The 24949-nt window shown below is 39.3% G+C and overlaps 8 protein-coding genes and 1 long non-coding RNA gene across 10 annotated transcripts; 8 read left to right on the top strand and 1 right to left on the bottom strand.

The window, feature by feature from the left end:
* The first annotated feature begins 946 nt into the window (after positions 1 to 946).
* LOC145712214 (uncharacterized) lies at positions 947 to 2526 on the top strand. Its single transcript, XM_081789898.1, has 7 exons — positions 947 to 1126; positions 1168 to 1295; positions 1442 to 1730; positions 1773 to 1892; positions 1955 to 2137; positions 2184 to 2339; positions 2398 to 2526. Exons 1-7 carry the CDS (start codon positions 956 to 958, stop codon positions 2509 to 2511), a joined length of 1161 nt encoding a protein of 386 aa, XP_081646024.1. The 5' UTR covers positions 947 to 955; the 3' UTR covers positions 2512 to 2526.
* Positions 2527 to 2746: 220 nt separating this feature from the next.
* LOC145710941 (V-type proton ATPase subunit G-like) lies at positions 2747 to 3361 on the top strand. The gene is made up of 3 exons (XM_081788654.1): positions 2747 to 2905; positions 2950 to 3149; positions 3197 to 3361. Exons 1-3 carry the CDS (start codon positions 2824 to 2826, stop codon positions 3275 to 3277), a joined length of 363 nt encoding a protein of 120 aa, XP_081644780.1. The 5' UTR covers positions 2747 to 2823; the 3' UTR covers positions 3278 to 3361.
* Positions 3362 to 3442: 81 nt separating this feature from the next.
* Positions 3443 to 4409, top strand: LOC145712212 (uncharacterized). Its single transcript, XM_081789897.1, has 6 exons — positions 3443 to 3593; positions 3634 to 3826; positions 3864 to 3923; positions 3972 to 4126; positions 4170 to 4265; positions 4312 to 4409. Exons 1-6 carry the CDS (start codon positions 3443 to 3445, stop codon positions 4356 to 4358), a joined length of 702 nt encoding a protein of 233 aa, XP_081646023.1. The 3' UTR covers positions 4359 to 4409.
* Positions 4410 to 5507: 1098 nt separating this feature from the next.
* LOC145711223 (uncharacterized) lies at positions 5508 to 6287 on the bottom strand. Its single transcript, XM_081788953.1, has 3 exons — positions 6191 to 6287; positions 6006 to 6092; positions 5508 to 5963 (listed from the first exon to the last, which is right to left on the bottom strand). Exons 1-3 carry the CDS (start codon positions 6265 to 6267, stop codon positions 5681 to 5683), a joined length of 447 nt encoding a protein of 148 aa, XP_081645079.1. The 5' UTR covers positions 6268 to 6287; the 3' UTR covers positions 5508 to 5680.
* A 4415-nt stretch (positions 6288 to 10702) lies between these two features.
* LOC145712211 (uncharacterized) lies at positions 10703 to 11673 on the top strand. Its single transcript, XM_081789896.1, has 3 exons — positions 10703 to 10958; positions 11068 to 11173; positions 11430 to 11673. The coding sequence occupies exons 1-3, from the start codon at positions 10895 to 10897 to the stop codon at positions 11671 to 11673; spliced, it is 414 nt and encodes a 137-aa protein (XP_081646022.1). The 5' UTR covers positions 10703 to 10894.
* A 506-nt stretch (positions 11674 to 12179) lies between these two features.
* LOC145711408 (uncharacterized) lies at positions 12180 to 14989 on the top strand. Of its 2 annotated transcripts, none has more exons than XR_014135181.1 (3): positions 12180 to 12401; positions 13884 to 13954; positions 14834 to 14989. It is a non-coding gene; the product is annotated as an uncharacterized LOC145711408 (long non-coding RNA). The 2 variants fall into 2 exon arrangements; XR_014135180.1 differs by lacking the exon at positions 12180 to 12401 and adding an exon at positions 13367 to 13474.
* Positions 14990 to 15639: 650 nt separating this feature from the next.
* LOC145706934 (B-cell lymphoma 3 protein homolog) lies at positions 15640 to 19282 on the top strand. The gene is made up of 11 exons (XM_081784394.1): positions 15640 to 15722; positions 15919 to 15976; positions 16136 to 16215; positions 16389 to 16535; positions 16601 to 16669; positions 17447 to 17545; positions 17758 to 17781; positions 18145 to 18185; positions 18772 to 18826; positions 19010 to 19107; positions 19151 to 19282. The coding sequence occupies exons 4-11, from the start codon at positions 16487 to 16489 to the stop codon at positions 19274 to 19276; spliced, it is 561 nt and encodes a 186-aa protein (XP_081640520.1). The 5' UTR covers positions 15640 to 15722; positions 15919 to 15976; positions 16136 to 16215; positions 16389 to 16486; the 3' UTR covers positions 19277 to 19282.
* Positions 19283 to 19554: 272 nt separating this feature from the next.
* LOC145696397 (uncharacterized) lies at positions 19555 to 20446 on the top strand. The gene is made up of 2 exons (XM_081773428.1): positions 19555 to 19953; positions 20043 to 20446. Exons 1-2 carry the CDS (start codon positions 19578 to 19580, stop codon positions 20330 to 20332), a joined length of 666 nt encoding a protein of 221 aa, XP_081629554.1. The 5' UTR covers positions 19555 to 19577; the 3' UTR covers positions 20333 to 20446.
* A 1415-nt stretch (positions 20447 to 21861) lies between these two features.
* On the top strand, positions 21862 to 23518 carry LOC145704076 (uncharacterized). Its single transcript, XM_081781545.1, has 7 exons — positions 21862 to 22259; positions 22300 to 22396; positions 22444 to 22541; positions 22589 to 22714; positions 22867 to 22991; positions 23260 to 23331; positions 23381 to 23518. The coding sequence occupies exons 1-7, from the start codon at positions 22235 to 22237 to the stop codon at positions 23432 to 23434; spliced, it is 597 nt and encodes a 198-aa protein (XP_081637671.1). The 5' UTR covers positions 21862 to 22234; the 3' UTR covers positions 23435 to 23518.
* Positions 23519 to 24949: the final 1431 nt, after the last annotated feature.

Here is a 24949-nt window from a genome sequence, read left to right as displayed (position 1 = left end):
GGATACAGTAACTGTTATCTGAGATAAAGGCAGAAATATTCAATTCTGAGCATTCTTCTTGTCGACCTCAGCTTCCGGCTAAAATGAAGCATTAAATTTCCATAAAGAAAGAAAAGAATTTTACCTCGACTTCGGATGAAGATGGTTGAGAAGACGAGGCTTGTTGGGAAGATTCCTCTGATTCTAGCCAATCCTTGAAATCTTGGAATTCCTTGTAGTCTTCTTCGACCTTTTTAAATTCACAGAATTCCTCGAACTCATTCAAGAATTCTTTTCATCCTTGGAATCTCTGGAATTTTTCGAATTCCTCGCATTTTTCCTCGTGTTGCTAAAGAAAAGAGTTAAATAATGGACGGAAAAATATTTTACCTCGGCTGGGGATGAAGAAGCTGGCTGAGAGGAAGCAGCTGGTTGAGGAGATTGATTTGCCAACCATTCTTTGAACTCCTTGTATTCTTCATCAGATTCATCTAGTTCCATGAATCTGTTGAATGCCGCATTCAGAATGCGTCGCTCTGCTTTTTGCACTCCTTGTATGTCCTCCATGTCTCGACATCTTTCACGAAGTCTTCCGCATTTCGGAGGAGCTCATCGGCTGACTAAAGAAAATCATTAGTTCATACTTTTTAGAATAATTGAACGTGTAGCTAAAATTGTTAATTATACCTCATTTATGGTTTTCATCGCCTTTCCTTGAGAGCTCTGAGCAGACATCGTCCTTTTCCGTATTTTTCAACGATTAAGAATGAGTGATTGTGCTTAGTACACGCGTTTTTATACGGCAATTTCCACGTGGAAAGGTTTTCGAGCCCCTCGTGAAGCCCTGGTTGGTCTGTTAGCCACCTCCTCGATTTTTCTTCGAGAAATGCCACCTCCGCTCGAAACTGCGCGAGAACTCCTCGTTGACGCCCAAGCTTGTCATCTCTCATTTGTTCGAATTTGAGAAAAGAGCAAAATGAGGAGAAATTCAAATTATCAAAATTACAACAACAACTATTATTCGCAGTCTTCACAGAACTCTCAAACTTACCAGAGCTCACAGAATCAGATGCAGAGATACAACCAATACAGTCAGAGGCACAGTGGTTCGAGCTGTCAGTTCTCACAGTACTCAAACAATTCCCAGGTAAAACTTCCTTCTATTTTCAGCTCTATCAAAATTTTTAGCCGCTTTGGAACGCAAATTCTCAGCAAGGACCGTCCCAAATGCCTGCTCCTCAAGCTATCAATCTTCAGCCACAGCCGTACTATCCTTTTGCCCCTCAAAGAACTGGCAAACGAAGTTATTACCAAAGGCTTGGGTTTAAATTTTGACTCGAAAAATATTTTCTTACTTTTCGAACTTAGCTCAAAACTAAGCACTTTGCCATCCGAGCTCGTTTCCGAGCTAGCTCAGCCCAAAACTAGCTAAATTTAGGAACTGTTTTGACCCCTAAAACAGCCAACCTGCGTGGCGCCGAAGTCTGATGGATCAGAAAAACGCAGAAGCCCAGGAGAAAACGAGAAAGATGCAACTGCTGCCTTCGCTTCAGAAAAAGAAAGGGAAAATTGGGTCGGCGTACGAGGATTTCATGAAAGGATGTGTCGAAAAGAATGAACCAAAGATGGAAGAGCCAGCAAAGAAAGAGCCGGAGAAGGAAGAGCCCAAGGCGAAAGACTATGACAGTGACGAAACGATAGTTTCTGATGATGAATCGATCAAAAAAGAAATTACTCCGAAGCGAAGCCCGGTAGGTTTATTCTAGGAAAAACATGCAAGTTAATAGTTTCAGGTCAAAATGAAGGAGAGTGCGACCCAGATGACTCCAGGCTTATCACAAATCGTCAATACTCGCCAAATGACTCCCGAAAATGAAATCGTAACGAAGGTCGATTCTTCAACTCAGGAATTGGTTAAGCTTCTTTTATAAATAATGCTATCTCGTGGACGAAAATTATAAAAACCGAAGCAAAGATGACTCCAGCTCCACAGCCTCCAAAAGTTCAAACAGAAGACATCATCGATTTGACCCAGTCACCTGATCAGCCGCCTAACTCGTCTTTTCGAACTCCAGAACGACTATCAATAACGGCGAACAGTCATAACACCCCGAATCCGAAACAGATTCAACCCAAGACCCAACTAATGACACCAAAAGTAAGTGGTCTTAGATGAAATGGATTTTAATACCAACTTTTTTAAGCAGCTCGAAGTCGATTTGAAAAAGCTCGAAGTCACTCCTGTCCGGAAAATATTTGGTCCTCCGTTGAAAATAGAAAGTCCATCGGAAACAACGAGGATCAAAGCAACTCCTCATCCAAGAAAAATTCAAACGAAGAGTCAAAATATCGCGCAAAATGTAAGTTCATTCACTTAAAAAAAGTGAGTTTCAACAGCTTACAAATTTACTTCTCAAGGAGCAGTCACAGCTTGAGGAAGAAATAAAATCTGCGTCTCAAAGAAAGGCAGAAAGAAGAAGCGATTGGCATAGACCGGCTTGGCTCCGAATGCCGATAATTCAGCTAGAATAGCTCGCATTTTCTGTGCAAAAATGAATAAATTTTCCTGGTCTTTTTTTGCTGCTAGAATTTCATTGAAATCATAGAAGACTGTTCATTATTGTAATTGGTAGTAATTTGTACCAGAATTCTAGATGCTAGCCATCTTCGAAGACAGGACAACATCGATCGGGGGACAGTATTTATTTTGACCGTCTTCTGGGATCGCTTGACCCAAGGGAAATGATTCATTGATTCTACGCAAAAGTGAAACAAGCTGTGAAAAACACATAATTGCCCTTCTGATTTTGAGATAAACGCAGTTGAAATCAAAGAGAAAAAATAATGGCGAGCCAAAGCGAAGGGATTCAGAAACTTTTGGAAGCAGAAAAAGCTGCTCAAAAGGAGGTTGACGCTGCTAGAAAAGGTTGAATTCAGCCTCAAAAAGCTTTTTGTGAAAGAATCTTTTAGAAAAAGCAAGAAAATTGAAGCAAGCAAAAGAAGAAGCCAAGGACGAAATCAAAAAATTCCAGGCCGACCGAGATGCTGAATTCAAGAAAATCGAAGCTTCAATTATGGGCGGCTCGGACAAACTTCAGAGCTTGATCAACGCGAAAACGAAAAAGGAAATCGAAGAGATGAACAAACGAGTTGCTGCGCAGCAGAAAGAGGTTATACTCCTCAACCCTTTTCGTTTACTAAGAAGCTCTTCATTCAGGTGATTGCTGATTTGGTCGCGAGCGTCCGAAACATTCATCCAGAACTCCCAGTCAATTTCAAACCTGCCATCGTTGCTTAAATTTCTTGGAGAGCTCCGAAAAACTGATCTATCATCTTCTCTAGCCATTTATTCTACTCAATAATAAAATATTTACTCATCTGACTCTGTTTTGCAGTTTTTTCGGTGAGAACACCAGCAACTGTCGAGCATCAAAATCAGCCTTTTCAATTAAAAAAATATGCAATGAGAAATTTTAGCTTAGTATTAATTTTTGCTCTTGCGAATGCAAGTTGGGTTTCTGACTTCAAATTCTGGGCAGTCTTGAGTCTCAGAGATGAATCAACCTTGGACGAGAAAGCAGAGCAGATTCGACAAGATGTCTTTCAAAATCTAGGTCTCTATTTTAACAGCTATTTTATTTAAAAAATTTGAAGCTGACCCGTCAAAAATATTTATTACGCTTGTCTACGAAGTCCCAGATGGAAGTGATCCTTCCCGGAAATTTTCAACGGCGAAGATTGGCCAAAAAGACTCGGCAACTGAAGCAACTTTGAGCGAAGCAGATTGTGCCGGTCGAAACTGCTGCGATTCTAAGGGCTGCTACAGAGCTATTGGAATTGAATTCAGGTTTCTTAGACGACTGCTAAAATGTTTAATTAATTAGTTATGATTACACGCAGCAAAGAAGACGACCAGCCAAGACGCACATTCTTTTTGATCTCCAGTAAGAGAATCATTTTTGCTAATGATGATTGCATTTACAAAAATTTAGCATGATAGCTGGCGAATTTGACTACAACAACAAGTGCGAAAAGGCTGAGGAACTCGTGGCAATTTGGGATGAATCGGTGAAAAATGATCTTTCAATTAGCGACTACATCATTTCTGTCTGCGACTCTGAGAAATCTAACGATGATCTCGTGATCGGTAGGGCTCTATGAAGTTTTTAATTAATGTTTTTTTTTTCTAGCCCGAAGTGTCCAGCATTTTGTCGCGAACAGTGTCCAGAACTTCGAGCCCTACCAAATTCTTGACCAAGGAATGCAACGACCGTTTATGTGGTCACGTGAGTAGCAAAGGACTTTTCTTTATATAAACATGCTCATTAATAGAATGCTGCGTGACGTATTCTCTGATTTACGGAAGAATCAACGGCTAGATAAAAAGTCTTCTCTTCCTTGATTTCAAAGATAATAAATGTCAACTCTTTGAATATTTCCGCTAAAAGAAAAAGTAGGAAAACAAAAATACACGTTCTAACTCATGAATTCATATTTATGCGTAATAACGAACTGAAGTCCCATTATGAAAATCCCCATAAAAAGGAAAGATCTGGTGACTGGGCAAATAAAACATAATCGTAAAGGGAAAATTACTATTTACATTGCATTGAATCAAGATTGAGAAACAAATGGACAATGTTTAAAGACCATCGTCGCGACTGCAAAGTCGCGATTTCCCGAGAAACGTACAAAATGTCTTTTCAAAATACAACAAATGAGATTAGAGAAAGTTGATTGAATTAAATTATACAGAAATTGGAATGTCAATCAGGACAGTGTATATGAAATCAAGAAGAAAGAGCTGAAGTTCGTGTCGGTATTGGGCAATGAGTTATTCTTTAAAATTCTCTTCGTTATAATTTTTATCTTCAAATTTACCTAGTAGGAACATAGTATGTATGAAGCAGAACTCTACTGTGGAGGACCAGAGCCGCTTGTGTTTTCGAAGTTATCATGCAAATCAAGAATCCAGGTGACTCGTTGAATTGCATGTCTTTCTTCTATGAGGAGAATGTGCTGCTCTGTGTCTTGGCTCTTAAATTTATTTTACTAATTTTGTTTTATTTTTTATCAAATTACAAAGTCAGTGCTTGAAATTTTAGAAATGTTGTTAGGGCTTCTTCGGCAGAGAACCTTCAAAAAGGCCACTTTTTCGACATCATTCCCAAAAATCATTCTGATTTCATACACTGAGTTTATAAAAAGTCTCTCACCGTTCCTACAAAGTTAGGCATATTCTTCTCTCTTAGTTATCGTCAATAACTTATTAAGTTATTGGCTTAATTAACAAGAAATTGACGGTCAATTAAAGTATGATCAGCTTATAAGCGGGTTCGTTAACCCCGGGTTCGTTTGAAGGCAAGAAGGGAAAAACGTTAGAAAACAGCGCGCTGATTCGTTCACTACGAGCTGGAGTCGTAAATCTCCACCAGGCGCTGGCCCCAAGCGAGCTTCTACTTTCCCTTCGGCAAGTTTTTTGCAAAAATATGAGTATGAATTTATCAACTACATAATATTTATTTCATAAAAATAAGTAATCAAGTTGATTACTTGGCACAGCGTGAACAGTTTCCCTTTTGTTTGAGCGAATGAGCGTAATAACATGTTTTAAAACAAATAAAATTTGTCGAAAATCGTTTCGGAGCATTTGTGTATGTTTACTTTATTAATCGTTGAAGAACTTCCTTCTCGTCCATTTTCAGAAGTCGAAATCGGCACCACCAAAATTCCTCATCATCGCTCTTTCTCGTGCGAGTCTTTCTCGAAGAGCTTGGAGTCGTAGACTTCCGATAATGTCTGTTTCTGGCGTTCGCACTGAGCGTTCCAAAAGCTCTGGAGGACGAAGCCCCGGATTATCGGACATGCTTGGGGAAAATTCTAGCGCGAGTCGATCAAGGAGAGCTTGTATATCTGCGCTGGAGATATCTGCTTCTGGCGTCATTACAGAGCGCTTCGGAGGCGCTTCGTTCATGTTTTCTGATCTACAAGATTTGTTGACTTTTTGTAAATATGGAAGCTGTTACCTGGGTCTCATCATACGGCTCAGAATAACGCACATTTGTCGATTCTCCGGGAGGTTGCATGAATTAGGATCGTAGTCCAAATTTCCTCTGAAGAAAAATATGTAAAAACTGTCAACGATCTGACCTCTTCTGCTAGAATTTCCTTTCTGAAATCAAGGAGGAGAACCTCGAAAATCTTCACTTACCCAAAATTTCTCTCATCTTTTCCCGTCGCTCTCGCTAAAACATTCTGAATGACCAAGAATATCACGAAAGCTTTCATCTCTTCAAAAAGGGTTGAGAAATATGTGTTTCACACTCTGGTCCGAGGCCAAGAAAGGGACGAGTGTTTTTGAGACATTAATTAGGCCTTGTTCTAATTTATTCTCAACCCCTTACTTTTTTCGCAGTGAGAGATTAGGAAAAAAGCGATGAATTACGTCTGAAGAAACGTAGCCGCTGGTCGACTTTATAGCTGATCAGCTAAGCGTCTAATTGCGTCAAAAACTCGGACAAAATAATTGAATTTCGCTGCTAGTCGCCGTTTGTTTCTGCTGATTATTTTCCTCGTGTTGTCGCTAATGCAATAAGAGCTCTCGGCGATAAAAAAACGGATTAGGAATATTTTCGTTGTTCAGGCTCACTGTCACTTGAGGACCTGTCGCGCGCGGGAGGAAAATACAACTGTAGATATCTGTCTCCTTTAAGAAGCTAATAGCGGTAGATTTTCTTTTGGTATGTCAATTTCAGAAGCGTTTCTCTTCGACTAATGCTTATATGAATTTTAGATTGAAGATATTTCTTGGAGAACGATCAAAAGCCCTTTCTTCGTTATTAATAAATCTTTTGAAACTTAGTTTGCTCTAATTCATCTGATCAAGAGTTTAATCGACAAGAAACGATAGAAAAATTGATTCTCTGAAATCAGTTGTGAATCTGAACTAGATTATATAGCCAAGCTGAGTTTATGTTTGAATATTTGATGATATTGATATCAAACGTCGGATTCGATTTAGGCATTTTATTGAGAATACAAGGTTTGCCATGTATGAAGGGTATGAAAATATTATGAGTAAACGAAGAACAGTAGGTCAGATACAGAAAATAAGGAGCGACAATGAACTTTTCTCAGTTTTGGGTTCTTAAATTTTCTTAAATTTAGCTCGAATAATATGCGCAGTTCACGGCCGTTCCATTCAGGGATGCTTGATTATAGGCAGAAATAAATGTAACTAGAGAAACCTACTTTTTATAAAAGAAACGATAAGAAGAATACGATAAAAGTGCTAAAAAATGTTGTTCCTGCTGAGTTGTCATCATCTTCAGGATTTTCAGGATCTTCTGGATCATTGTCAGCTTTGTTTTTTGGAACATATGTGAGTTGTAGACTCATGTCCTTATCGTGAGGCTTGTTACTTCCCCTTTTGAGCGATCGCAGGGTCTGCGCTGAATAGATATCTCCGCAAGTCGGCCCTGGCGCACAGAATGGCTCGCCTGGTCCAATGTCTGGACACGCCAAAACCGTGCAAGCCACATCGACGGAAGCTGTTTTGAAGCCCGAAGGAACAATTGGACGCAAGATGAACTTGTCTACACCCGAATCTCGAGGTAAAAATCCATCTGGTCGGAGGAACGAGTCTTCGTAATCAGGGTTCACGCATCCGAGCTCGACAATGTCTTGGAAGATGCTGTCCGTGCCATTCGTCGTGACGGTGATCTCACAATAACTCGTGAAGAGTTTAAAGAATGGATTGTTTCGTATTTGTGCCTGGATGTAAACATCTTGGTCGATTTCCAAAGGTTCTTCTCCAATTCTTTTGTTTCCTTCTAAATCCGTGGTGGCAAAGAAAGCAAAGTCGAAATTGATCTCGTCGAGGTTGTCTTCAAGATCGATGCCGTCCACTGACTCGATTTCGTAAGTAATCTCCGCTGGCCCGCCGTCGTCGCCCAGCGACATCTCGGACGCCCGTTTGACGTCACATGAGAGTTTCCATCTCGCTCCAGGCTGAAATAATTATTTAAAAAGCAATGATTAAATTCTCAAATCAACCTGGACCATTATCTTTCCAAATCCTGTCTCGATCGTCGCGTCGTCGTAGCCGACTCCAAACGAGTAGACTTCTTTGAGCAAGCCATTTTCGTCTTGAACAAATTCTTTTGTCATTACCGATGGACAGTCGCTCGGATTATACTTCTGCAACTCGCCGGGATTTCCTTTGAGCCATGCAGAACAGGCGCAAGATGAGTTTCCGAAGGTGTTGTTTGAGCTACCAGCCAACTCAAGCTTCGTGATTAGGCCAGAAATTGTGGAGTTGTCGACGAAACAGAATCCTCTGATGTCTTTCTGACAAGGGTTGAAATTATAGTATGAACTATTCTAGAGCCAGCTAGGAAGAGATTTCAACCGTTTCCTCGTATCTTGGATCCGTAACGGGCGGAATATAGTCAGTAAGATTGATGTAAAACTCGACCTCACCATCTTTGAGGTCGCAAACAAATGTATCGAGTTCTGGTCTCTTGATGAATTGAGAAAAAGTGCACTGGTCATTTCGTGTCCTGTAGTAAGTCGAAATACAGTCGCAGGTTCCATCAGCAGAGCAGTATTCGTGAATATTACACCTACAAATGTATCAGTTCATATTTTTCGTCAGATTAATATACCTCGAGATGTCAATATCAGGAGTATAAAACCCGAAAACAGGTGTGCGCATATCCAACGTGAAGTCAACAAGGAGATCTTCATCATTCTCGTTTAGTATAAAAAAATAAGTGGTATCCCATGTTGGCCCAATTTTGATGATGGTTGGCGAAGTGTTGTTCACATTTCGTTCCAATTCATAAAAAGCATAGCTTGGCGAGCCACTAACGCCGGCCAAAATAGTTGCTTCGGCAAAAGAACCATCATCAGTTCGGATTTCTGTGGTTATTTCACCAAGCATCGCAGTCGGGAACGAGAACTGACGATTTGCTTAGAAAAGATTATTAATTTGAAGCCTGAAATTCTTTCTTGGACTTACAGTTTGCATGGAGTCTGATATTTTGAGTAGACCAGCTATCACCACTAACAGTTGAAAGATAAATTACACCCTGTGTGACTTCAAAAAGGATATTCTCTACTCTGTGGTTATCCGAATTCAGATCAGCTGCTGTTGACGCGTACATGTTCTTTGTCGTGTCTCCATCAAGAGTCACATGTTGTCCTCCGATATTCAGGACAATGAGTTGCGTATGTCCAGGGAGGCTTTAGCTAGAGTTAGAGCAGGTGACATTCTTTAGCATACTTTTTTTGAATTCGAGATACATCATCTGTGGGAGTGCCAGTTATTATCAACAGGACGTATTTTGCGGCATCGGATCTGAAAATAGCGGACGAAAGATTTATTTTGCGATCTTACCTGGCCGATGTAAAGTCACCATAAATATTGTCAAAAACTGCTTCAACGTTGCGGTCTTGGCTTGAGCTTTTTGAGAAAGAGCTCAGATCGAGCGGCCCAGCTTGAAATCTAAAAGACGTTCTTTACATCATTTTCTCTGATGAAGATGCTCACGTGTGAAAGCTTCCGCCGTTTAGAGGATGAACTGAAATATCAAGCGAAGCTGAATTAGCAACAGTTTCGATATTCTCAATGAAGCTCTTGATTTCTTGGAAATCATCGTCTGCAATCAAGGAAGAATCATCAACGACAACCAGAAGGTCAAAATTATCGTGATTGAGATGCTCTTGAAACTCAAACTTCGCTTCGAGTTCATCCCAACGAGTTTTATTCGCCCCTCCGAAATTGATCGAGAATGTGTTCCATCCGCCATGAAAGTAATTATTCAATCCCACCTCCACTAGAATACTTGACTTGTGTTTGCTAAGAGTTCTTTTAATTACCGTCATAGAAGATATTCGCTGCAACAAGAGAAACTATTGGAATATTGAGTTGATCAAAGACCATCTCATTCCAAGAAAGACCCAGTTCCTCCGCAACAGTGTAGTCGTAGTTATCCACCTCTCTGATGTCTCCATATTTATCAAGCGAAATCGGCCACACTTGATAAATATCATTCGCGATGCTCTTTCCATGATTAAAGTAAGCCGCGTAAGTGGTGAAGAACTTGTACCAGTCCCAGAAATTCACAGTGGGGTAGGCGCTATGGATGTTTGGCCAGACTTTCCGAAGAGTTGATTCCGTCACATCCGGGCCAAAAGATTTCGGCACTTTTGTTTTGTCCACTGAGCCTGCATTGCAGTCCAGTGCAAGAACTCCTCTCTGCCACAAGAGCAGAAAATTGAGGAGAAACTAAACTCATCGTTAATACGTATTGAACTCTCTTTGAAAAAAAATATTACCATGCTCAGTTTGCTGCAACTTTCGAAATGGAACCATGAACCTTGCGCTATGCTAACTAACCAAATTATAATTATTTTAGTGTTATGAAATGAGACAAGTCTGATGCTAAAAAGGCCGTTAATGATGCTAGCGGCTGGAAAAATGAGTAGCTTGAGAGTGAAATCGGCAAATTGATTGATCATAAAAAGGTGCGTTGGGCTAATTTTTGGCCGTTTTGGCATGGTTCTCAGAAGTATCACCTTGGTAATTAATAATGAATTAATGAAAATACTGTTACTTTTTGTCAAAGTTCATTACAAATTCGAAAAACGCACTATGTCGTGTACGATAGTACTCTTATTAAGGGTTGGCCTACCTAGATGGGTTTGTTCAATCAACTTGGTCAAAAGGTTAGGCACACACCCCGGGTTCTGTGTGATGCAAGAGTGACTCAAAGTTGCCCCCGCCATGCGTCGAGAGTAAATTTTCTCGAGAACCATTATAAGTGCCGAAAGTTTTCATCATTCAAAATCCATCCGCATAGAAAATAGAAAGAGAATCCTTGGTCAAATTTTTACGAAAGAAGAAGAGAAAATGTACATTCGAATTTTGGGTACTCGTGGCGGAGCTTCGCAGAGATATGGGACCTCGCTCACAGGCAAGTTGATTACTAATTAGCAAGTCTTTTGACAAAAGACTTTTGTTAAATCATTTAGAAGGTCAAGAGATTTCGAATTAAAGAACTTTTTCTATTTATTTTTCTTTAGACAAGGTCAGCGATACAAACACAAACATCGCCAAGGTAGTTGAGCAGACCCAACAGCTATCAAACTTCGAAGAAATCGCCAAAATGTCAAAAACAACGACGAAGAGGTACACTTGCATAAATCAGAAGTGACAGTCTGTTAGCACTAGTCGCTCTTTGGATTGACAGCTTTTACGCTTAGCCTGCGGGTTTTAATGACACAGATAGATAAATTTCGAAGCTCTTTGATCTATTTGCTGAAATATTGTTCCTTCAAGCCTGCTTTTCGGATATTTCCAACGATTCTGACATTCAAACCCATCAAAATTCAAGAGCTAGTTTGGAAATTGAACCCCTCGGAAGAAAAGTAAACATGAATTCTAGCTGCAATATCCCCGCCACGCCATCTCATTGCCAAAACATCAATTTCATCTCCTCCCAATGGGCCGAGATCGAAAAGCTACAGAACCTGACCGACGAAGAGCGTAGTGCCAAAAAGAATGTTAAGAAAGTCGAAGTCTATAAACCGGAAGAAACGGAAGAAAAGGATGATTTTCAGCAGTTTTGCTGGAAGAGCTTTGTTGCTGATAAAATGTACAATGAGATTATGGACGAAATAAAATCATAAAAAAAATTCTTCTTTTTGTTGCTTACCATGAAGGAATTGATGACAGCTCATCAATTGAGGAAGATCCTGAGCAAACAGCTTGTCATTGATACCGAAGCCACAGATTGTTATTCGTGGTTTTATTGTATTTGACCCACTTTCTAGCAATGGCAGAATTATGACTCTAAGAGTGCTGATACTGTATTTTCGCAATGGAGCTTGGAGGCTCTTCACGGTACTTTGTAATTCTGATGTTATCCCCAGGAAGCCAGCATGTTTTCGCTGCAGATTACGGTTTCATTTTTACTCGGCTCCGGTAGTAGATGTAAGAATGGGAAGATCAAGTGCCCTGGATTCCAAAAGCGGCCATGAAAAATTTGTGGTTTCAACTCAAAATAAGCGTAATCGAATTTTTAAAAGACACACTTGAAGGTCGAGAAGACTTCGTTTCGATTTTTTACGAATAAAAACAGTGCTGAAAAAATGAAAGAGTATTCGATCAAGATAAGTTCTGTAATGTTGTTTACCAAGCAAGTTACAGTAATCATAATCGCGATTTGGCTTTCAGGAGCCCAAACAAAGCTTCATCCGCGGCGGGTGCTATTTGCCTTTTGCCCGACACCATTCACTCAAACGGAAATCCAGTTCAACAGAGCTACCACCTGAAGATCCAACTCGTCCCGGGACTTTCCACGAACCACAATCGCAGATTACCATTTGAGAGAAAAGGCGACAAGTTCAAGCTTCAGGTAAAATTCTCAGAACAAGAACGAACACGAGAAGGTTTTCTGTCAAATCGTGATCTCCTATCGATCAAATTCGTAATTGAACTGCGCATTTAATTACGGATTTGCTGCATAATGGAAGTTCAAAAAATTATTGATCTTTTTATCGAAATTCTTTGACGAGTTTTTGACTTGCGGAAGGTAATTCATTCAAGAGTCGCCATTTCAAAATCAGGTGCTGTGTAAAAGCCTCAGTTGAGCATTTTGCTCTTATCGCAAGTGTCCCCTTACTTGTTATACTTCAACACGACATTCCTCGTTATAATGACGAAATAGAGACTCTCCCTACATTGGACCATTGTCATTATTGGGAGATAATATTGTGTGCCTACAAATTATGTACCAAGATAAATAGCTGATTAAGAAACACGTGCCGATTCATTTTCGAGTACCTGAACTGACCTAACAACGCATTCCAGGAATAATTACATAAGAAAATTGCATATTTTTTAGGACTTCGCATGATACAATCAGGATGAGTTCAAGATTCTGTAAATCTGAAGAAAATGCATATTAGGTTCTTCTTTCTTCTATAAAAATGTCAAGCCCAAGAAATTCCAATCGAAACCTTGGAATGCTGCGCTACTTGAAAGAATCATAATTATGTTCTTGCCTGAAAGTCCCAAGAACAAGGTACTTGAGCTGGAAGCTTAGTTTTCAAGTCATGTCAAAAAAGTGCCATACAAAAAGTTTTTCAAGCAATTTGAAGCGTTTTTAGATGCTCTCATACTAAATCTACGCGTCGTTGTTTATGAGTTTATGCAGTAGCGCAAGAATAAGTTTGTTTTGACGATCCAAAGATCTGCCATTTTCATGATGGGCTTTTGCCTTTTTGACATGAGATCAGCGTGTTATTTATTTTTACTTTGATGAACATAAAGGTCAATTCTTTCAAAAGAACGAGTCAAGTTCCAAGTTTTAATGAATAATGCTTCTATTCCACGGGAAAAGCAACACTTCCTACATCAAAAAATAAGTAGTGAAAGAAAAAAAATTGAAAATGGGGTTCAAGAGAAGAATGTCACTGATCTTACAAGGTTTGAGTAACAAGTAGAAATGGGGTGAATGAGGAATGGTCACTTTTAAAGTCAAGATCCTATTCGGACAAAAGAGGCACTTGAGTTCAATTTACTTATCCCTCAATTTTGTTTGCCAGATCTTAAAAATTTTTTATACTGAAAAAAGAGAGATTATTACAGAAAACTAAAGCATACTGAAGATTTTAACGAAGGTAAAGAATAAGAAAGCCATAATATAATAATAGAAAAAAATAATTTACGATGTCAAAAGAAGAATTTGAAAGTTGAACCCTTTTGACCAAAACTGAAATAGTTTCGGGCATGTTCAAAAATCTAGATAACCACAGGTCTTCCCCACAGCGTCAATAATTCGCGAGATAGGAGATATCGTGGCTTTGGCCTTTCCAATTACTCGAAAGTCTTTTAGGAATGTTGGGAACGACACGTGCTCAGTCTGAGGAGGAGCTTCCGACGCCGCCGAGTTTGGACATTTCAGAGGTATGCGAAACTAAAATTTCAAATTAGGGGCCTCCTTACTTAAGTTCTTCCTGGAGTTTCTAGCTTTCTAAAAATTCCGAACACGCAAAATTTGTTTTTGAGGCTCTGGGAGTTTGTTGTTCATGCAATCTGTATTTACGTTTCAGTGAGTCAGTAATAAATACGTGTTTGAGCATGAGATAACCTTTTCTAACGCAACAGTTGAGTCTCTAGCTTTGTGATAAAGGTTCGAGATAGCATGCAACTTCCGAAAAGGCTCGGAAAAGTGCCGTTTTTGAAGCTCGCGAGAAAACATTTCTATGATGTTTATGCCCTCACACAAACCTTTCTTTCCTGTTTTCATAATATAGAAAACTCCATATTCTGATCTAGCCAAACTTTAATGAAATCTAAGCCTCTTTCTACTTGATCACGTTTTTATTCTTTATTTTGAAAAGAAAGGAACTCTAAATAGATCGCCAAAAGATAGAGTCCAAGATAGCGAGGAAACGACTTTGACCTAGGAAAGTTCGCGCGAGCACTTTTCATTGAAAATATTTTTCTTGCCCTGGTGATTATCTAACCGCGTATATCAGCGTTTTCGAACGTGCTCTTACTTTTTCCCCTGCCGATCAAAGGGATTATTTTTTGATTAAAGGCTTCTGAAGCAATACTTCAAATTTTGGCCAGAAATTCTGGCCCAGAATAAATAAGGGTGTCTCTTTATAAAAAAATCAAAAAGAAAAGCATTGTCAAAAATCAGTTTTTTTTTTAATTTCTATTTCTCGAAAAATTACATAAAGATGGAAGTAGATAAGAGCAATCTCTTCAATCTCAAAATGCTCAAAACTATCAAGTACCTGCAAATCCGATTTAACCACAAGGCTACTTTTTCTTTAGGTGACCCACCACTCGTGCCAAATCAAATGGAAGAAGCTCGAAAATACGAACATCAAGCTCGTACGGGATCAATTCAATCTTGGTCAAACATGCGGCGCTGATTTGAACCTGAGAAAAACTAACCAAAAATTTTGGGCGCGGTGTGGAATTTGAATTTTCTGCGTACTAAGCGCGGATTTTTTCAACGTGCGAGAAAGACGCAACTATTTAGATCCTCTTTCCAAAGTAGGGTAGTCCGAGCTCGTGAATTTTAATCAGGAAGAAAAGACGACTTGTTGGTCTGCTCTTTTTTTTATTTTTCTAGAGCGAATAGGGATATACCCTATAACACTATTTATTACAATCATTTTGACAAATCAGAAAGACAAAGAAGTTATAAACATCAAATTATAATCGATTGGTATAATAAAATCTGCATTATTTCCAAGCCCTATTTTGGGCTATTTGCCCTCAATTTTTCATAGAAACAAGGCGGTTCTACAGATCATTTATTTGTAGCGACATAATAATTTCTATTTCCAAAAACAAGGTGATCCGGAAGAAAAACAAGTCAACGTTAACTTTACGCTATATTTGTTTTGAAATAATGTTTCAATGATAATTTTTTCTGCAATCATTACATGGCTAAGTCTTTGGTTCGACAATCTCATTGCCCGTGTTGGTTTTAGAAGGACTGGTCACATGTAAATTCTTGAAATAAGCAAAGCATTGTAATCCGAAAGCTTGTGAATCATGTCATCCGGGTTTAAAAATATTTGCGCGAGTAGCGTTATGCTGCTATTTTAGAATATTTGATAATTGATTGTTGATCCCTTTCGGTACATTATTCAGCGAAAAAAGGATGATACGATCGAACTTGTCTACTCTGGCTTCAACAACGAAACATTAGGTAATCTTCCATGTCTATTAGACAAAGGTCACTTCCAGTGCTACGATTTTAGAACATCGTGTAATCCAGGATGTAGAGGAAACAGCCTCATTTGTCAGTGATAAAATCAGCTTGGTAGACATAATTGTAGCTCTTTATGTGACTTTTGACAGGAGTCACGTGCATCGAAAGCGCTCGAAATACAAATTCTATTCAGCTGCGGAGCTAGAAAGCACAACGGGCTATCATTTTAGGATCAAGATCGAATTCGACGGGAACTGGTTTCATTTATAATTTGATATGGTCTTGCAATAGGGCTTAATTTTTGACCATCAAGACGAAAAAAACGCGAATAATTGAATGAAAATATTAATTTTGAGCCCTAATTTCAAGCCTGTTTGATTCTAGCGCCAGAAATGAAAACCAGTTTGAAGAAAAGAAGGTTCTAAAGAGTCAGAATGGGTGAAAATCTGCACGACAAAGCCACCTATTGGAGTTGGCGACATAAATAAAGGTTAGACCATCAATAAATTTTGACATCTAAAGATAGCGCAAAATTTTGTAATACTCGATAATAGAATCTCTATTCCGGAGGAAGTCGACAACACCGTTTTATCCGTAATTTGCGGTTTTACGAAGCATATGTGAAAAATGATTTTACACAATTTCTGAGGTCGATGTTTTTAGCAATCAAACGCGACGACGCTGTTAAAGTGCGAACGATTCTTACGATCGAGAAAAACGTGGATTTGGACGTCGTTGATGAGCTCGGATTCAGCCCTTTGATGGCGGCCGCTGCGTACAACGCGCTGGAATGTCTGGACTGTCTTCTAGGCACGGGAGCGCGAATCCCCAAGAATTGATTAGCTTTTCTTATTAACTTGAAACATCCCTTAAAGAGTATGATCCTGATTTGGACCTTCAAAATCCTTCCGGAAAGACGGCGCTCATGCTCGCGTGTCAATCAGGTACGCTCAGCTGCAGACACTTTTCAAGCTAAAATTATTAGATTAGAAATCTTATGTGTTTCGATTGATGCTAAAAAGCATTGCATAAATCATATTCTAAGTGTCTCTTGGTACTCAAAAGCAGGAAATGTATTACAAGAACTATTCATTTCTACGCAGCCAAAGTGACTTTGAATCCCGATTAATTTGTCTGGCAGACATGAGCAAGTCTGAAATCCAAACTTTCTTCTTTGGACCTGTTTACATGCCAATCAAGACCGCAGAATCAACCAAAAAGGTCACCAATCGAGTCTTTCGTGAAAAATTGTTCAATATCCTCTGCTCGATTTGAATTTTCTTATCAATAATCGTCGTATTCAGCAAAAATCTGGGACGCTTGTATATTTCGAGGTCAAATGATAATTTTCAGGAATTGCTTAGGTTTTGAATATTCTCAAAATATTTCGCTGAACACTGTGCAAAACACAGAGTGAGTTATTACAAATAGACTTCTGTCAAAACGTGAAGGGCGAATTGAGATGGATGAATTTTGAGATCATACTACGTTTCTGACCACTCTTATCTTCTTAAAATTCGCCACTTGTGAAAACTACCTCTAGCCACTTTATTTTTATAGCGAGCAAGGTGTTGTTTTTAGAACATTCAGGTCGCTGAACCGATATTTTTACGGCGATTATTTGCTGAGTCGATTATTACCACGATTGTTGAAGATAATTTACGTCTAAATAAAAGATTGCTCCGAAACGTGAGGGTGTTTATTCAGAAAGTATTCTTTAGGACACGAAGAAGTTGCAATTAGACTAATGGACGAAGGAGCTGGTGTAGAAGGCGGCGATGGGTCTACTCCTCTTCACTGGGCAGTCGATTCTAACTCAGGACGCGGTTCACCAAAAAACGTTTCGTGGTGGCTGCCACTTTCTCCAGGCAGCGCTTGAAATTCAATCACGCCGATGAGTTACCGTTTTCTTTCGCTTGACATACGGGGGGGGGTCTCAAAAAGCATGACGCGGTATAAAAGTCGTTGTTCATCCGCTCAATCCCGCGAAAATCGTACTTGAGCTAAATTATGATGGTGAACCTGTTAAAAGTATCCATCGTCAAACGACTCATAGGACCGGATTTTCCTTTCCCACTTCCTCCAAAGCTCCATCACATTTTTGATTGATTGCTTGAGCGAAATATTGAATAAGAAAAGTTCAAAAATTAAGGAGGCCAAAAAGAGGATATTCTAAAATTAATGCTCAGCTGGCGGAAGAATTTCTTCGCGACATAAATACTGAAATGCACGAGCAAGGGCACGGTGCAAATTGCTCTAGATTTTAAAAAATCACTTACGTACGAGCCACTTGTAAAATAACGGGCGAGGTTCACATGGTGCATTTTTGCAAAGATAGCGAGAAAAAATAGCTAGTTCGAATGTTTCTGAAAGTGGAACATGAATTTTTAATCAGCAAAAAATGGGAATTCTGGTGAAGAATATGATTGCGATGTTAATGCTCTTGACGCCAATTCTCAGGTAAAAAAATATTTTTTTAAAATAAAATTGGAAAAATAAAAAAAAAATCGTCATTTTTATTAGTTTTAGAGAGCATTTTTCGCAAATCTCGGGCTTTGATGGTTAAATGCCGTAGAATTTAAAAATTGGATAAGTCGAAAATTACGGTATCGCTCGCCGTAAATCGAATTCTAATAAACTTTACGACTCTCATGCGATTTTTCATCCTTTCGCACGAACGTCCGAAAATTCCTGTCTAAGTCCTCTAAACTTGACTTGAAGTAATTCACTTGACTTCTGTAATTCAATTTTTCTGGGATGTGTCGTTGCATAACGTGAGAGCGAAGTTCAACCACTTCATGTCAAAACAGTTGTCCGCCCAAGTTTCGAACAAACTCGTGAATAGTGATTTTTCTTTCCCTTCTTACTGGCAAACCCGTGTGGCTTCTCCGAGCTAATTACATCGTAACATTATCGAAAATTACTTCCCTAATTCAATCTTCCCTTCTTTCTATTACTAATTAAGAAATCAGCAGGAAACAATTTTCAATTGTTTACAAAAACATAACCTTTCAAGATTCCTCTTCTGAATGAACTTTTTTTCTAGTGGACGCCGATTTTCCGACTTGCCAGTGTTACTGGATCTCCTGATGTTGCACAAGGTAACATTACCATTCTAACGATATTTTTTCTACTGGCATCAACCACCCATTAGCTTGTCTTTTCAGACATATCTTAGACTTCTCTTACTATGAAAATCAATATTTCGTTTGATCAACATTTGAGACTTTTCCTCCGTATTTTTGACACCCTCATGTTTTGCCCTTCACTGAGGAAAATTCTAGCTTTAATCGACGCCGGCGCCGATGTTTCCATCACTGACGATGAAGGAAAAACCCCACTCATGCAAGCCACAATCAATAATAACGCTAAATTAGTCCAGGTACTGGAAAGCATCAATTCTATTTTCAAAAAGAGAATTTTAGGTTTTACTTGAAAATGGTGCCGATCCAGATGTTCAAAATAATCTGGGAAGAAGTGCGCGAGATATGGCGATTGCTTTTGATAAAAATCTTGTTGTTGCTCAGTTCAATAAATTATCTGTCAAATAAATTTTGGCTTTTATTTTATGATGAAATGAATATTCTCCATCATCATTTTTTCTCATTATTTAACTAGAAAAGCCCACAAAGTATATCAATCATGGTCAGAGAATCACAAGTGCGCGGTCAGCGGGGGTGCCAACAGGTCACCCTCTCAAATCGCGGCGCATGCATCGCTGGTGGTGCAGCACCAAATCGCGGACTTCGCATTTGGTGGCGCCCCATGCATCGCGCCGTTGCGCGCTATAAAAGCGCTCTTCACTCTCCGTAAATCATATTCATATCGATACGATATAGCAAATAGAAAAAAATGAAGCTTTTTGCCCTTCTCGCAGCTGCTGCCGATGCCACAGTCCGAATGGACGCCTGCGCCGCCGCCGGTAAACCAAGCTTCTGCGCCAATATCACACCAAAGATCACCAGGACCAACGCCTGGACCTGCAAAGATTGCTTCAATCTCCGAATCGAAGTCGATTTGAACAAACTCGGCGCCGTCGGTGCTCTCTGGGACAACCAGGACCACGTCTTCCTCACCTTCGACAACGATGTCAGCTTCGTCAAGGCTGCCGGACCAGCTGCTTCTCCAGCCGTCGAGATGGCCTCAACCGACGAGGGATACCAAATGTGGCGAGTCGACTTCCAGAACACCTTCAACCCTGGCGATCGACGAATCGACATCAACGTTGGTAAGTTATCAGAGATATTCACAAAGAGAAAAATTTTTGATTTGGCAAAATATTCAAAATCGAATTCCCTTATTTATATTTCCCTTTAGAATTCAAAGAAGCCGACGAGAAGGCCAACCTCCTCATTGGCGAACTCTGCCCATCCTGCATCGAGCGACCCGTCGCCGATTCCTGCGATGCTACCCAGCTCCTCGGCCGAGAACCAGGCGCAGGAACCTGGGACTGCCAGATGAAACGAAGATGGGAAAAGATGAACCGATGCCGATTCCAGTGCGACAACGGCAGTGTCACCGGTTACGCTCGATGCTTCCGATACGAAGACCACAAGAAATTCGGCCTCGGATGGGTTGAGCCAAAGAACCGACCATTCACTTGCTAATTTTGTGAAAAACGCACAAAATTTTCAATTCTCCCTTTTTTAAATTCCTGTTTGAATAGTTCCATTCATGTCTGTGTATAAAACTAAAATAAAACCCAAAAAAATATTCAAAACAAAAAAAACAACAACTGTGTCCTTCATCTGATTTACCCAGGGGTTAAGCCTTATAGTTTAACTAGTATCGACCTTACATAAGGCTTGCGAACTCGACTGATATTTGATGAAATTAGGCGTTAGATCTGATTCAAACATGTCGACCATGATTAAAAATGGCTCTGTAAGGCGCAACGCATAGCGCTCAGAGGACAGACTGACTTTTTGACGACTTTGATTTGACAAGAATACTTTCATAGCTCCTAGAGATATGTTCGAAAGAAAAACTGACCTACGATGAAAAAAGGGTGGCACCACGTTAAGCTCGAAATAGTCAAGCAGAAAGTCGACCCTCAAATAGGGAAAGATAAAAAATAAGCAAGTAAGTCATGGTTATGACATTTTTTGTATCGCGGGTTGGCTAAAAATCCATAGTGACAAGGGGCCCTTTGTCTAAGAACCTTCTAAGAGAAGATGACGCTGAGGGTATCCTTACGATTATGAATAAGCTTTTTTATGCATTGACGCTGATCCGACACACTATCGATCACTATCCCCTTAACGACCTTTAGCTTTTCTCACAGCTTCTTGAGCTTGGCAAGAAAACTAAAATCGCGGACAAGAGAAAAAATGTTATAGAGCCATTTTCGTGGTATATTTATATAGGTCAGGCTTCAAGGTAAATAAATCGTGGTAGGAGAAATTCAAGCGATTAGAATAATGGTTCGTTAATAAATTTTAAATAGAGTTGTAAAAAATTGACGAAAAAATATTTTTTGTTAATCCTCGGCGACAGAAATATTGGTCGATAAAAGAAGATGATAAGGTCCTGGGATTACGCCGTCAGTCGTTTATAGTTTTGCTGGCTCTATAAACATAAGATCCTGCCGTAACAAGCTGAGATTCTTTAGTGTAGCTGGCCTAATTGCCCAACAATTATCCGAACACGCTTAGTATGATGGAGTGAGCCTGACAAATTCGCATTAATTGAGAAAAGAGAGACAGCAACGAGTCAGCAAAACGTCGGCTAACTTTCCGCTGGATTTTTTTTTCGAAGTGACAGCGATGCCATTTTTAAAGCAACGCTTTGTGAGGAAGCCGTTTATTGTTTCAGAGACAGGCGAACACTAAAAGGAAGAGTATTAGTAAAAAGTAGAGCAAAACTGAGAAAACGGATAGATTTCGTAAGTATACGTTAATACGAGTACTCGAAAAACGTCAAGCATCTATCATTCAATGATAGACTATCATTCATTCTTTCTTGCGAGTCATTTTTCAAGAGCCCTTTTAGCTCTGAGTCAGGGTGTTGAATTTTGAGTGGAGTGCAATTTTTCTAGCTTTCCGTTTCTGAATAAGTGACTAAACTTAGCAAGTTTACCTGCCTTTTGAAATTCGTAAAACACGTGTTTTTTTCGGGAAAAGGCGTAAAACAAATTTGAAGCTCACTTTCAAATACCGTATCTGAACTACTGTATCTCTTTCTCGGGATTTTCAACTAAACTTGAACCAAAAAGTCGACTAAGACCACTTTTTATAGCTGGCTGTTTCGGCGCTATAAATCTCGAACGAGTTAATAACCTGCAAATTTTTCCACGAGCCGTTTTTGTAGTTATTAGCTGATAGCGCTATACTATTCTGTGGGATTTTGACTACCAGGCAGCTGACAATTATTATAATTAACGCATTGCTGATTTGTTAAGATAAAGTTGCGGAGAGAATTCGGGGCGAACGTGGTAGAGAATTGAGGTCATATGAGCCCGCGGAGGGCATGGAAGAATTCTGAAATGAAGAAGAATTGAGAGAAAAAGTATGAATGCCCTTTATAGATTTATCGGTAAGCAGGCGACCTTGAATATTATTTCTTTAATGATTAGCAATTTTGTGTTTATTTAATTCGCGCGCTTGGAGCTCCACTATCAAATGGTATCCCTCATCTGTACATGGTTTTATTGAACAAAAAATCGGGTCAAGGTATGTATTTTTTTTAAATATTTTTTTTAGTCAAAATGATATTTTAGTGCCATAATTACCTGCTGTATTCATGACCGCTGGACAAATTTCACGCTCTTTTACATGCCATATAATAACTCCACTGGATTTAAGCATCGGACAAGAGGTGATACCCTTAACATCTTTTGATTTATTTCTCTAATCTTTTTCTAGTGACGACTTTTCTTGACAAAGAAGAAGGCAATTACGAATTCTACGACTCCCTCGGAAACTCAACTGATCGTTTTAAAGTCGAGAGAACTTCCGGTTGCGTTTTTGAACCTGGCTTCGAACAAATTGGTAAGTTTGCTTTTGAGGGATTGATGAGAACCGGGGTTACTAAATCTCTCTCCGCAGCGGAAGAATTTAGTCCGCTGAAAATTTACTGCTTCCTCTTCTGTCGCCAAACTCATACGAAAACGAGTGACCAGGCTTTTATGAACTGATTTCAGACATAACGATCAACGACATTCAGTTAGGAGACGAGGGCTTCTATTTCCACGAAGTCGACAATGTCAAATATTACTCAACGTGGATCATAGTGCTAGAATATGAACCTGGATTGCTTCAAGGAGCGGTAAGAGCGGTAGATTAGAGGAATTTTTATGGCGAAAGCTGAAGAACCAATAAAGCTCAAATTTCGGAGCAAGTTCCGGAAAGACTTAAACAACTCCTTATGACACAACATTTCCGCAGTTTTTCAGAAAAAATAGGGATTTTTTTTAAGAAAAATAGCGACTTTATTTTAAATATTAGAAAAACTCCACCTCTTAAATTTCCTCCGCGCTTCCTTTTATTTATAGATGGCCATCATCATCTTTCAAATAAATGATATTATTCTTGAGGTGCTTCTTGGAGTACTGGTGTTTTTCGCTTTGCTCTGTACGTGTGGCTGGTGTAGAGAAAAGCAATATCAGGTACGTTTAATGCATAAAACACGAAAAACAAAGTGAGTCCAATTTTTAGAAATCGCGGAAAAAGAAGCAACTGTATCTCAAAAGCCTCAACAGAATTTCGTAGCAGACAACACCCTCTTGGACAATTTCCTTCATATTTTTTACTCTGTTTGCTAACTTAACAATCCTCAAACCAAAACAAAGATAAACGTGAAGAAAGTACCTTAATTGAAGGTTGGAATCTCAGGTCGCATTCTGTTTTTGAAGGAGTCATTTTTAGAACGCTAGGTCAATTCTAAATGATGAAGAAATGAGCCCTTTTGCTTATTTGATATCTTGGAAGTTTAATTTTGGGGTCGCTGAACCTGATTTTGCTGAGGAAACGCTGATAGAAAGGTTGAGTAGAAGCGGAGACCGCAGCGACTGGGTCACAAAGTACTTCCGCGAAATTATCACTACTTTGAAATTCGCTCACGTGATACTCGCTCTACGTTAAGTTGTAGTCGGTTTGGCGAAAGTCGGAATTTCCGAATTTTCTTTTCAGATTCTGATAGCCCAACAAAAGACAAACAAAAAAGGTCCCTACTTTTTTTTCTCTCCGCCAATCAAAAGTGCCGAAAAATCGATTTTAAATTTCAATACGTGGCAATGATGCGCCGCGCTGAGCCAAAATTCGTGTGCATGTAGTCTTTTTTCAAGTCAAGAGATTATATAAATCATTTGTAAATAGTATTTTCATGCAGTTAAAAACAGATAAAAATGAAATTCTGTCCATTTTGATTTATCCTCCCTCGAGATATTTTGATTTTTGAGACCCATTTTTTGACCGAAGGTTTTACATAATGACTTTTTTGAGTTGGTTAATTTCCTTGGGTGGCAACTGAGGACGAATGAATAAGCTTCTCAAAAATATATTTGGTAAAAATTTTTTTCAAGTTTTTTACAAATTTAAACGTGTTTGAAAATAGGCCAAAATTGCTATTTCGCGAGGTCGGAGTGTGAATACGGCACCCTAGCTCCTTAAGCGGGCGAGAAAATTTTTTTTTCTGGGATAGCAACTTTAGAAAAGGGTTCAACCTGTCTACTGAAATAATTTTTACCCTTCAACCTCAGCCGAAATTTCACTGAGGGCTGTTCAAAAATACCCGAAATCGCAAAAAGCGACTACAACCCCCTTAATAAAACTCACGTTTTTTCATTCAAATTTGGTTTTTTATCAGAAATTCTGATAGAGAGCAATTGGAAAAGTTTAAAAACAACAAGTGTGAATTTTTGACCCCTCTCAGATCTTCCGTTCTTTGAACTTTTTTTTCGTAATAATTTTCGATAATCTGGGCCATCTTTCATTGTCATCATCGACTTTTGCGAAAGAGAATTGATGATAATTCGAGTGTTTAGATCGCGATTGCAAATTCAGGTCATCAGATCGCGTGGAGCCACAATTGAGAGACAAATAAAATGGTAAAAAAGAGAAACTTTCTGTATGATGCTCAAATAAGCGGTCAATTACGGTTGCACTTTGCAAGTGAGAAGAAGAGAAGTGGTTCATTTTGAAACAGTCTCAAAGGGCCGAAAAGGGAAGAAGAGCCCTCAGCTTTGATTTTGGACGTTGGAGCCATAAATTTTCCGACCCGATAGT

Source organism: Oikopleura dioica, chromosome 1, assembly GCF_907165135.1.
Source record: "Oikopleura dioica chromosome 1, OKI2018_I68_1.0, whole genome shotgun sequence".
NCBI lineage: Eukaryota > Metazoa > Chordata > Appendicularia > Copelata > Oikopleuridae > Oikopleura > Oikopleura dioica.
This window is presented reverse-complemented; position numbering and strand designations above follow the sequence as displayed.